The sequence below is a fragment of the Ceratosolen solmsi genome, unplaced genomic scaffold (assembly GCF_000503995.2).
Source record: "Ceratosolen solmsi marchali unplaced genomic scaffold, CerSol_1.0 scaffold28, whole genome shotgun sequence".
NCBI classification, from domain to species: Eukaryota; Metazoa; Arthropoda; class Insecta; order Hymenoptera; family Agaonidae; genus Ceratosolen; species Ceratosolen solmsi.
Genome location: NW_011948429.1, coordinates 1,461,408 through 1,472,976, shown reverse-complemented (window position 1 = coordinate 1,472,976; position 11,569 = coordinate 1,461,408). Strand labels below are relative to the sequence as shown.

Sequence of the window (11,569 nt, the reverse complement as noted above, 5' to 3'; positions counted from 1 at the left end):
CTTCCGCCCTGTCCGTCTAGCTGCATCCGAGCGCTGCTTTGTTTTTCTCATTCGATTTATTTATTTTTGTTGTTGTTGTTGTTGTTGTTGTTGTTGTTTTTTGTAATTTTTATTAACCAGTGAGGAAACTAAGGGTTTTTCTCTGGTTTCAATATCCGATGATTATGTTTCTCCGAAGGCTGTGCCAATGATTCGTTCCTTTCGAGGATCACACACAACTATGGGAAATACCAGTATGTTGTACACGAGCATTGACAAATCGTCTCATTCGTACCAATGAGACGTTTTCCATTCCCTTTTAAGATTTTCATCTCATTAGAGCATTTAGAAAAGTTTGTTACGGCCCTCGAATAAAACTATGAATAGCAGAATAACTGCTTTCCATAGCTTAAGAATTTAATGTAAAATTTAATATACAATTATCACTTTGGCACTTTCTGCAAAACAACTCAACAGTCGTGGATTCTAATAAAACTTTGCTAAATAAAATGGTCAAATGACATGAATATTTGCTCGTCGCTCGACTGCGCAAAACGAAAATATATTTCCCATTTCATAACAAATATTCCTAGGTAATGGTTATCGTTCCCTTTCCCCCTTGTCACTATAATCACATTTTTTTGATCAACTGATTAAAAGTAGGCAACTATGATTTCATATTGTCTCTTTTCATTTAAGCAACATATTAGCCGCCTGCTACTTTTGCCGACTCAGCGGCACTCGACACCGTGCTTTCACCGAGATGTCAAAAGCTCATGATTTGAAAAGTGGCGCGTCGATCTGCGCAGCCCAACTGCCGACCAATCGTAGCCTCTCCCGCGTTTTCTGAGAATCAAGAAGTTCAGTGCGCCCGGCCTGACAGCATGTTTCAATGTATTCGAGGATTACTTTTCTTCCAATGTATTCCCTTTGACACTTGCATGGGACATTTTTCTTCATAAGGAACCAATTGAATAGTGTTCTGGCTACTTATAGGATCTGTGTATGGATGAGATAATCGAGTCAGTCAATTTTTCAACATAACCTCTCGTGTGGACCTTGGTATTATTGAATGACACTTGTTAGAATAAAGAATTGGATTTTGCCAATTATTTAGTGTAGTAGACTTTTTGACATTTTGTTTATGTTTCTGTTGTAAAGTTATTGCAGATAGATAAAATGCACGTTTGATTAAACAACAATTATTTGTCAATGAGACATTCAATTTATAAGGTCGTCTAAGCATTCGCCTTGGTGTTTTGATGAGTGATTATTGAAGATTAGTTGCTTCATATTATATTACACAAGCTAGATTCAGTAAATTTTTTAAGCGATGCGATAGTCAATTGAAATTACAATACTTTTATCTAATTTGTGATTAAATTGAAAATTTTACCTTAATTTATTGATTGTGTTTTTGTATTAGTAATTGTTGGGTAACGGCTGTGAATGAAAATGATACCCGGAGATATTCAGATACCTAGTGCGATTCTAGCTGAATTAACGGCAACTTGCGATGCACTTGGTTACAATGATGGAAATAAAGTTTATTTGGATAAAAACAGTATAGGTAAAATATATTTAACTAAAGAATTTACACAATGATAATATGTATGCGTACATATATATATATATATATTCCAAATATCTTTTACAGAGGTAATAAAGGATTTAATCAGGTACCTTAGAAGAGATGACGATACACATTCCATTCGTCGTTACCTTGGACAGTCAGAAATATTACAAAAAGATTTACTAAAAATTTTTGTTGAACATTCGGATAAAATTGAATTCTGGAATATACTTTTAAGGTATTTTACCTAGCTTTATCGATAACTGGCGTATCAACTGCAATTTCTGTGTAAACCATGCCTTTGCTTTGCAGATTATTAATAAATTTAACCAGTCCTGTATTAATGATTTATAATGAAGAACTTCCAGCTGAGAAAATTACCAGAAGTTATTACCTGCAGATACTGTCACACTTGCAGCAATATAAAAAAGCAATGGCTAATGATGCTGTTTGGATGGTTGTGCATGAAAAGTTAAAAAATGTCCTAAGTATTGTAAGTTTTTAATTCATAGGAGTAATTGAGATATTAGCTTGATACAGTAAATAATAATTAATTACAGGAAAGTTCAGAGCGAGGGGAAGAAAATAGTACTATACTAGAGCGTATACTTATTTTAATAAGGAATATTTTGAGGGTACCACCTAGCGATTATGATAAAAGAATGGATAATGACACAACTGTTCATGATGAGGTAAGTTTGAAGTACAAACATTAATGCGCAATGAGAAATATAAAAACAATACAAATCAATTCATGGTGGTAATACTGTGAATCACAGTAAGAATAATAGAATTTTTTAATTTACTGTGATTTTTCAGAATTAATTGAATTAGAATTAGTAATTTATTGCTAAGGTACCTCGCATACTTATTCAATAAGCATTATATCGTTCTCTTCCTTTGGAAGTATTTATAATAGTTCACGATTACATATAAATTAGAACTCTGTTTTATCGATAGTTTTGCCTCCAACAATCTTGAATGCATATGAAAGGGTCCTGAAAATATCTACCTTCTTTTAAAGTTTTGAAGCAATTTTTCGAAAAGTCCATTGAGAATGCAATCACTTTTGAAATTTATTCAAAGACTACGATTTCAAAAGGTATAAAAAGAGACTATTTTTGAAACTAACTTTCTTCCATTACTTGGACAAGGTGGAGATTTTTAGAACAATTTTAAATTGTCTTAATTTTTATTTAAACAAACAGAGACTATGTTTAGTTTTAACATTTCCCTTATATTATTTTTATATTTCCAATACAATAATCTGCTAGTTGTAATTTAAAATTTCAGTCGTATAAGAAAGCGTTACTCACTCAAAATTAATTAGAATATTTATAAGGAATGTACGATTGGGAATTAAAAAATTCAACTAAATAATCATAGTGATATATTATTGTCTCAGGTTTTATTCGCACTACACACTTCTGGAATTTCTGACCTACTTGTTTATATTGCCAGTACCAATGTAGAGCAACAATATCACATGCAGATATTAGAAGTAATATTCATTACTACAAATTATTTCTTTAATTATTATTTATTATTAAATGCAAGCTGTCATTTTTATTTTTTCTTAGATCGTATCATTTTTATTACAAGGTCAAAATCCTGTCAAACTTGCTAAGGCTGAAATGCAACGAAGTGCCGCTGAAAAAGAATACGATGAAGATAGACTTACGATTATGCGAGAGAAGGAAAAATCTGAGAAAATATCGAAAATGAAAAAATATGCTGGATCTAGGTATATTCATAATATTAAAATTAATTTTAGCTAGTACAGCGTATAGGCATATATAATATTTAAAAGCTTTGTATTTAAATACAAAGTTATCAGCTTTATAAAAATCAATATAAAGTATTCTTAACTAAGATTCGTAATTAATATTCGCGTTAGTTAACGGTTCATATATACTTGATATGTTGTTTATTCAACAGTAGAGCATTCACGTACTCGCATCCACCTACATATTTGCACAAATTGGAACAAACACTTGCTCACTCATATGCTCATTCTCACAAATGTAAAAATGCGTGTACATACATGTATAGAGAAGTGCAATTATAATTGGTGCATTTAAAATAAACCAAAATGTATATAAAATAAATACGATGGAAATTAAATGAGCCACTTAATAATGCTAAAAGTGGTAGCCTGAAACTTTTGATTGGTTTACATTTAATTAAATAGCTCGACGATACAAGTATATTAAATATTATAATTTTATAATTTATACGTTAATTAGTCATGAAAATTTGGTCAGTAAAATTATAAAAAGGACTAATATTTATATTAATTACATACAATCTTTATATATATATATATATATATATATATATTTTTTTTTTTTTAAAGAAAATAACCAGGTACTTTAAAGCTACCAACGAATACAAATTAATCATTCAACAAAATCATTAAATTATTACCGTCGTTAGTATTCAGCTCGTCAAAATCGTCCCTCGTTACTATTTATATAAAGAGAAAATTAATAGGACAGCATGAAATGGCTTATTTTTTTATTGAATTACTTGAATCTTAAGAGAGCAATATAATGGTAGTTCACTCAATACCAGCGGCACAAAGTCGAATACATAAATAGATTCAAATACGTAATTTCATAGCTATAGAGAGGGAAGAGCAAGGGGTTTTATTTAGAATTTCAGGAGCTATGATTTAAAAACGTTAATAAAGCTCGTATTATCCGGCAGTGTAACTCTTTCTATAAAACAAAAATTCCGATGTGCTATTAAAAAGCCGTACACGTACACGTACACGTACACGTACGATCCTCGGTATACGAGGGCGTGAAGCATTTGCCATCGGGTAATTTGCAATTCGACTCTCGCGCTCTGGATCTTCCAAGACAGCCACGGATGTGATTTTCGCTCGGCGGCGCGGATACGCAGCGAGCAGAAGCTCAAAAGGCGAGGCGAGGAAGAAGCTCGAGGAGTCTTTTTGCACTCGCCTGCGGTGCCCTCGTGGAAATGTAATGAATATGACCCAGTTTTCGTGAATAAAAAATCGTAGAAATAGTGGTACTGGTGGCTCATTGGATGATGCTATTATCCACTTGCTTGTACTGGGAAGTCGGTCGCGGGTTTCGCGACATATCTCGTTTCTTTTATTCTTCCCCCTTTTATTTTCATGTTCCCAAAAAGAAAATGCTTTTTCTTTACGTCCGTTGAGGGCTTCAACTATTCTTGGCCTGAATTTTAATGTTAATGGATATAAATGAATATTTTATTGTTTTCGTTGCTTTTGCCGACGGTTAGGTGGAAGAAGCTACTTCTTCTATTTAATAATATTTAATAATGTTGCAATGACGAATTCATTGTTTTAATTATTGTCAAAGGCTATTGTTGATATATCATTTCATTAGTATTTAGCAGTTTTAATTTCCACATATTCATTCATTTCTTGAATTTTATTTTATAAATCATTCCAACGATATAATTTCATTTTAAATCTGTCGATAAATGTACTTGGCTCTGTACCTAAATGTACTTACAATTGGATACTTTTTATGTAAAGAGAATTTAGCTTATTGCGTTACGCGTATTGAGCAAGTGTTTCGATATTGTTCCATTTTTTTTTTTTTATTATAATCAGTTTTTATAATATTTGTTGTACGAGTAATAGAATGAGCTAATAAGTTAATAATAATGACATTTTTGAAAATAAGAATTTTATATATTGTAATCGATTGTGTAACAAACTAATCGTAACCATAACATTTTTATTTATACATAAATCATTAAATTCGTATACAAACTCATAGGTTGTGAACTTTAAATTTACGGTTACTTTTATCGTTAATGGTGTATGAAATCTTTTTATCTTTTATTTTGTCTTTTGGTTAAAAACGCATCCGTTGTTTTAATAGTCTTAATGTCTTTCATTACCCTCTTCGCTATTATAGTTTGTACGTATTGTGAAACAGTCTAAATTTAATTGCCGTAATTTTATCGCAACTCGTTTCCACTTTATTCGCATTGTTTTGGCTCTGAAAGCTTAATTACATATAATATATACAATGATGGAAATGAAAAGACAATAATTTCATATAGTATTCTTCGAACGGACTCTCTCCTTTCAAATAATTAACATAAAGTAAAGAATAAACAATTTTATTACTTCAGGCATTCCAGATTTGGAGGTACTTACGTTGTTCAGAACATGAAGGCCATTGGAGATAATGAAATGCTCTGCCACAAACCTTATCAAAAAATTGAAGATTTAAATTTTAGTGTCACTAAGGTAAGAAATTATAATGTCTAAAGTGTTAACATATAATATTTGTCCGCGTATATAATTCCTTATTAATTTATATTATAATTAATTTGTTTAATTAATTTTTTATATATATATTACATTATTTCTTTATTTATATTTAATAAAAATTAAACAGTCTTCATATATATATATACATATATAACTAAATATAATTTAGTTGATTGCAACAACTTTTATCTGTTATTTCTATGATATCAATCATTGTAATTACGAAAAGAAAACTATCAGAAGTGCACTATACCTTTCTTCGGCTTAATTTATTGTTCTTAATGTATTTAATCATTTAAACTTTGAAATACAAAAACATTAAATCAAATAACATTAAAATAGGAAAATAAAATTTTATCTTATTTGCATTATACATTAGAGTTGCAGCTTATTAGCTGTATTTTTTTTATTTTTCATTTTTCTAGACATAGTGAATTATTATAAAAAATTATATTATATTTTGTAAATTCTAGATATAGAGTATATTTAGAGCGTAAGCTTATACAGTTATCTAGACAATTATAATATATATTATATGATACTGCATAGAATAATGAAGCCATATATAAAAAGAATTATTACCGTAATATTTAAATTTTCTTTTATAATAGAAATTTTCTTTTAATTTTTGTATTATTTTGGTGGAATTTCTATGCATTAATTTAATATTTTAAATGGATTCCTTAAAGTAATAATTAAAAAAAAAAATGTATTTTACAAATTGATGGAAAATACTTAGAATTCTCTCGTTGAATGCATCAATATTAAGATCGAAGCGGCATATCAAAAGAAATAAAATTGAAATCATTGTAATATACTTTATAATAAATATCGTCGTTTCAATAGTTAATTACGGAAAGACAATCGATGTTTTTATTACTCGAATATTTTTTTAATTGCATTTTGTTTGCTTTTACACGGCTCGTTCGTTATTACGATTTTTATCTCAAATTTACATTACAATTATACAGCTTTCATCAATTAATCAGAAATTAATCAACTGAACTAATCATCCTGTTGCCATAATAATTAATAACGCTGCTAATTGTAATAGGTTTCATGAGAGTGCTTAGCAAATATGAGATCCAAAGAGTCAGAACATCGAAATTTAAGGAAAACCATTTCAAAAAAAAAATACTATCTCTTATCGAAAGAAGTCGCGGTGAAAGCCAAGGTGAGTAGCGTCGAATATCGAAGAATTGTGGTCTTACCACTTCACCCTCACCCTCGCTCGGAGCTACTCGCTATTGGACCAAGTGCTTCTCCTTGGAAACTGCTTAAAAGCTCGTCATCAACTCTTGAACTCACTGTTTAGAGGAAAAAATCAATTAGCCGTGGCCACGGGCTAGCCGCGCGAATCCTAACGAATATACGCCTGTTAATTAGGGCTATCTCGGCGTAATTAGTGCTCGCTATATCGGCCTTACCACACCACCACCACTAGTACCACCAGTCACCAGTACCACCACCGTCATCATTACCACCACCACATTTCCGGTATTCGTTTGCTCCAGGGTGCAGGACCGAGCGCTATCCCCGGAAGTAGGTCAAACTTCCTTTCGCCGTCTCGTTTTCGTCTCTCTCGTTCCGGGGCGCGGAATTTCCTCTTCGCCTAGATATTAACGTTTTGTTCGGCTCTTTTTCCCCGAATGTTACTATCTGCGTGCGCAGGTGCATGCCCGCGAGACCGGAAGGAGGGAAAGTCTGCTCGCGAGATTGAAATCGAATTGGACTTTTGGCCAGCGACTCATTCGTACGGATATTGGCTGCTTTTTTTTTCTTCGTCCAACAGCTGGTAGATGCATGGCTTCATTCGAGAGTTATTACGGTTCTTCGTTAAAATCAGACTAACAGCTCGTGCATTTTTCACGTTAACGATAATACCGCAACCTATTAGCTTAAATTATTGGCCGTAAGGCATTTTTCTATTTCGAAAAATAGCTTAACTTGTGTCGTTACATTTAAATCAAATCTATTTCATGAGATACGAGCACGCGAATGTCAGAACATTCCTCTCACTGTGCATGGAAGAAAAGCTCTTTTTAAAGCTCCGTTCACACGTTAATTATTAATTTTCATTTCACGTGTGTAAAAAAACCTACGTAATAACGATATGGGGTTGACAAAGTAAACATTTATATTTTATTGACTTTCGGTTAAATTAAGCAGGAAATTTTATAAATTCCTTATTCCGTGATGGTTTCATTCACTAATTTTTTAATTTCTTTTGTACGTAATATAAAAAATTCAGGACGAATTCCATTTTGCTGTCACTATTGAAACTCTCGCTAAAGAGTAATATTTCTTATTTTGCTGAATTTCTTAAATTTTTCATGATTATTTATTTCTGTAGCAATTACTCTTATAAACATATTATCGAATACTTAAATTTTGTACGATAAAAATTATTAAAAGTACTAAATATTCTTACTACAAGAGTATAAATTTACATTATAATCAATAAATTAAAGATAATAATTGTTATAAAGAAATTTATGTTCAAAGGTAATAAAAATAGCTATTGTATTTATAAGAATGTTCCCTCAGTTATGAGAAAATTTTTTAAATATTATAAAAACGTCTGTGAAATTTCTTCGTATGATATTTATGAAAAATGTTGGTAATTCCATTGCATAATGTTTTTATTATTATTTACGAATAGTTGTATACATTCTTTTAATGTTTATGAAAATCGGAAGAACATTGCAAAATTAGCGTAATACATACATTTTATTTTTATTTGCTTGATTTTCCTTAAAATTCGAGTTTTTAAGAATCGTCGCAATAATATGTGAATGCGAAGGTCTTTTAATTTTAAAATGAATTCTACATAATATTTATTAGAATTATGCTTCCGTGAAAGTAAGTCAAAGTGTAGTCTAGTGTAATGTATTATATGACATTTTCATTAAATTTCGCATGAATACTTGGTTTTATATAGTTTACACTTACATCCGATGTTACAATTGTATCTTGATAATTAATTTTGAGATCTTACTGTAAATTAAAAAATGTTCACAATATAATTTTTACTCGATATTTTAATAGAATATAATGTTATTCTGTTAACATATTACATAGAATTACACAAATGAATTAAGATTTCATAAAGAAACATTGTTAATTCTATAGACTTTTTAATTCTTTATCTAATTTTTCATGATTTTTATATACAGACAGTTTTCGTGTATGCCTATCTGACAAATAATGCATTATACTGCAAAAATTATCAATTTTTGAAAAATAAAATAATATATAGCATTTCACTGATATTTATTTACATTTACAAGTGTATCTATTTCAATCTTAATGTCGATGTGAAAGCGCATTAGGCTACCAGGACCGCACCGCCCTACAATTCCTTTCATTTTAAGAAAATTTTAATACTTTTAATAAACGTGGTAACGACTTGTCTGTAGCAGTATATATGAAAACTTCAAAGGAATTGTTTTGGTAATTGTATATGAGATTCTTACTTCATTGTCAATGCATTGGCTGCAAATTGTTCTTCGATGATTTTTGTTTGTTAATGGTTATGAAGACAATGTCGGGGAAATAATTTATTAGAAGGAATTTTGACGAATAAATAGCAATGGGTAGAACAGTAGTTTGGTGTTACCAAAGTAAGTCAAATAATGCCGAGGGCGAAGCAATGTAGGGCTCTTAATGGCGACATAGCGAAGCCTCATTGCTAGGGAAATGGCCCAAGTACGAGTGCATTCAACGAAAGTCAACGACTGTTTGTTGCTCGCAGCAAAAGATGAAAAAGCGGAAGAACAACAGCGGGATCATGAGCTTCGGGGACGAGCGCGTGTCCGCCCTCAGCGTACGTCTCTTTCTCAAGGAGTTCTGCGTGGAATTCCTGAACGGCGCCTACAACCCGGTGATGAGTTACGCCCGCTCCTGCATCATCGGGGGCAACTATGCGACCGTCGACGCGAGCCACTACCTTTGGGCTCTGCACTTCTTCATGAGCTTCAATCGCCATTACAAGTTCCGCGTGAAATACGTGAGGTAGGTCCCTCTCTTGGCCATCTCGATATCGCTCGCCTCCCCCACCCCATCGCCGCGTCTGTCGCCGGCGCTGCCGCCACCAGTCGATTGTCCTCGGTCCTTCCCTTTCGAGGAGTCACGCCCCGAACACGATTTAGTTTCCAAACTCGTTTTACGCATCGTCGAATTTTTTGCCCGATGCCCCATGAAACGCTTTTATTGGCTTGCGCGACTTCTCTCTTTTATTGTTCGCTAAATAAATAGCGAGGCTGCTGCCTTTTAGCTTCGACTCTTTTTATTCCCGATGCATGCCCTCGTTATATTCTATACTGATTATGTAGCCATTTACTTTTTATGTTCGTGTCTCGAATAATTCGGATCATCTCTATTAAATTATCCATTATTAAGTGTCTTTTTCTCTTTTTCCTAAATATGTCAATCTCACTGATAATTCTTTTTATTTCATTGAATTCATTGATTATAAGAATTTGAAAATATTTTTTTTTCGCGTGCATTAATATAAAGGAACATTAATTGTCGAAACGCGGAAAATTCATACATATTTTGTAGCTATAACATTCCATGACTTTTCTGCATTTAAAGCCGTAGATGCGATTATAATCTATCGAATTAGTCAATATAACATCTATTATGGAGTATTAATGTATGATAAAAAAAAATTTCATTTACAGTGAAACAATATCAACCGAAGTGTTCTATATTGTACAAAGACAAATAGAACATAACTATGAAATGATCAATATCGAAAAGAAGAAGGTAACATTTTGGTCAACGAGACTACACTTAGCCTTGAAGGCTTATCAGGTTAACATACACTCTAATATTATTTTATAATTTAGTAATTTACATTATCTAAAAGAAAATATGAAGACGTAAAATCAATATTAACATCAAATATTCATCATATTCTCACTTAATGTCTCATCTTAAGAATTTTTTCGTTCCCAAAAATTTCTTGCACTATAATATTTATGTAACATTATCATAATATGCTAATGTTTGCAATTCATTCAAATTTACTAGGAATTGTTGTATACGTTGATCGAAATGGACAAGTCGACTGATTCTGGCGTGAAGAACTCGAGTCGAGTAATAATGGGCAATATCTTCTACGTACCGGAATATCGGGACACGATACTATCTCAGTTACTTAATTACAATGAACTGATAATGTCAAGGTAAATGTCTCACTGTTTACAATTGAATGCCCAAATAAAGCTTGATTGAAAGTTTTTATTAAAAAATTTGTTTAATTATTTACAGTTGTAAAATGTTATCTTATAATTATATCAATTAGTATTTTAAGTTTTGTAATTTTCATATCTCATATTATTTTAATATAATACTTTTTAAATCCATTCTCAATGCTTTGATACTTTAGGGTTTATTTTTCACAATTGTACCTAATTGAAATTTAGAGTCGCGTCACTTTTATTTTATACAATTCGTTGATTCGAAAAAATACAAAGATTAAAAGGTTTCTATGTATCTATTCTGATTGAAGAGTATTTATAACTCCTATATCAGAATAACGCATAGATCAGGGGGAGGGGGAGATAGAGAGAGATAGAGAGAGATAGAGAGAGAGAGAGAGAGAGAGAGAGAGACAGGGAGAGTTTCTAACGGCTATTTGCCCAAAGGTTTATCTACCGCAAACACATTGGAGAGGCAACTTCGAAGTTCAATCGTTCGTCTCTTCTCTTTTTTCCAGTGTACAACAC

The 11,569-nt window shown here is 31.7% G+C and overlaps 1 protein-coding gene across 1 annotated transcript in view; it reads left to right on the top strand.

Moving 5' to 3' along the window:
• The first annotated feature begins 1,361 nt into the window (after positions 1 to 1,361).
• timeout (circadian regulator timeout) overlaps positions 1,362 to 11,569 on the top strand; it is a 247,715-nt gene continuing 237,507 nt past the window's right edge. Inside the window, exons 1-10 of the mRNA XM_011501652.1 lie at positions 1,362 to 1,549; positions 1,637 to 1,790; positions 1,865 to 2,045; positions 2,113 to 2,244; positions 2,958 to 3,053; positions 3,133 to 3,296; positions 5,693 to 5,810; positions 9,589 to 9,848; positions 10,520 to 10,652; positions 10,872 to 11,026. Coding sequence (XP_011499954.1) covers positions 1,429 to 1,549; positions 1,637 to 1,790; positions 1,865 to 2,045; positions 2,113 to 2,244; positions 2,958 to 3,053; positions 3,133 to 3,296; positions 5,693 to 5,810; positions 9,589 to 9,848; positions 10,520 to 10,652; positions 10,872 to 11,026 — 1,514 coding nt within the window. The 5' untranslated portion in view covers positions 1,362 to 1,428. The remainder of the gene's footprint in view (positions 1,550 to 1,636; positions 1,791 to 1,864; positions 2,046 to 2,112; positions 2,245 to 2,957; positions 3,054 to 3,132; positions 3,297 to 5,692; positions 5,811 to 9,588; positions 9,849 to 10,519; positions 10,653 to 10,871; positions 11,027 to 11,569) is intronic.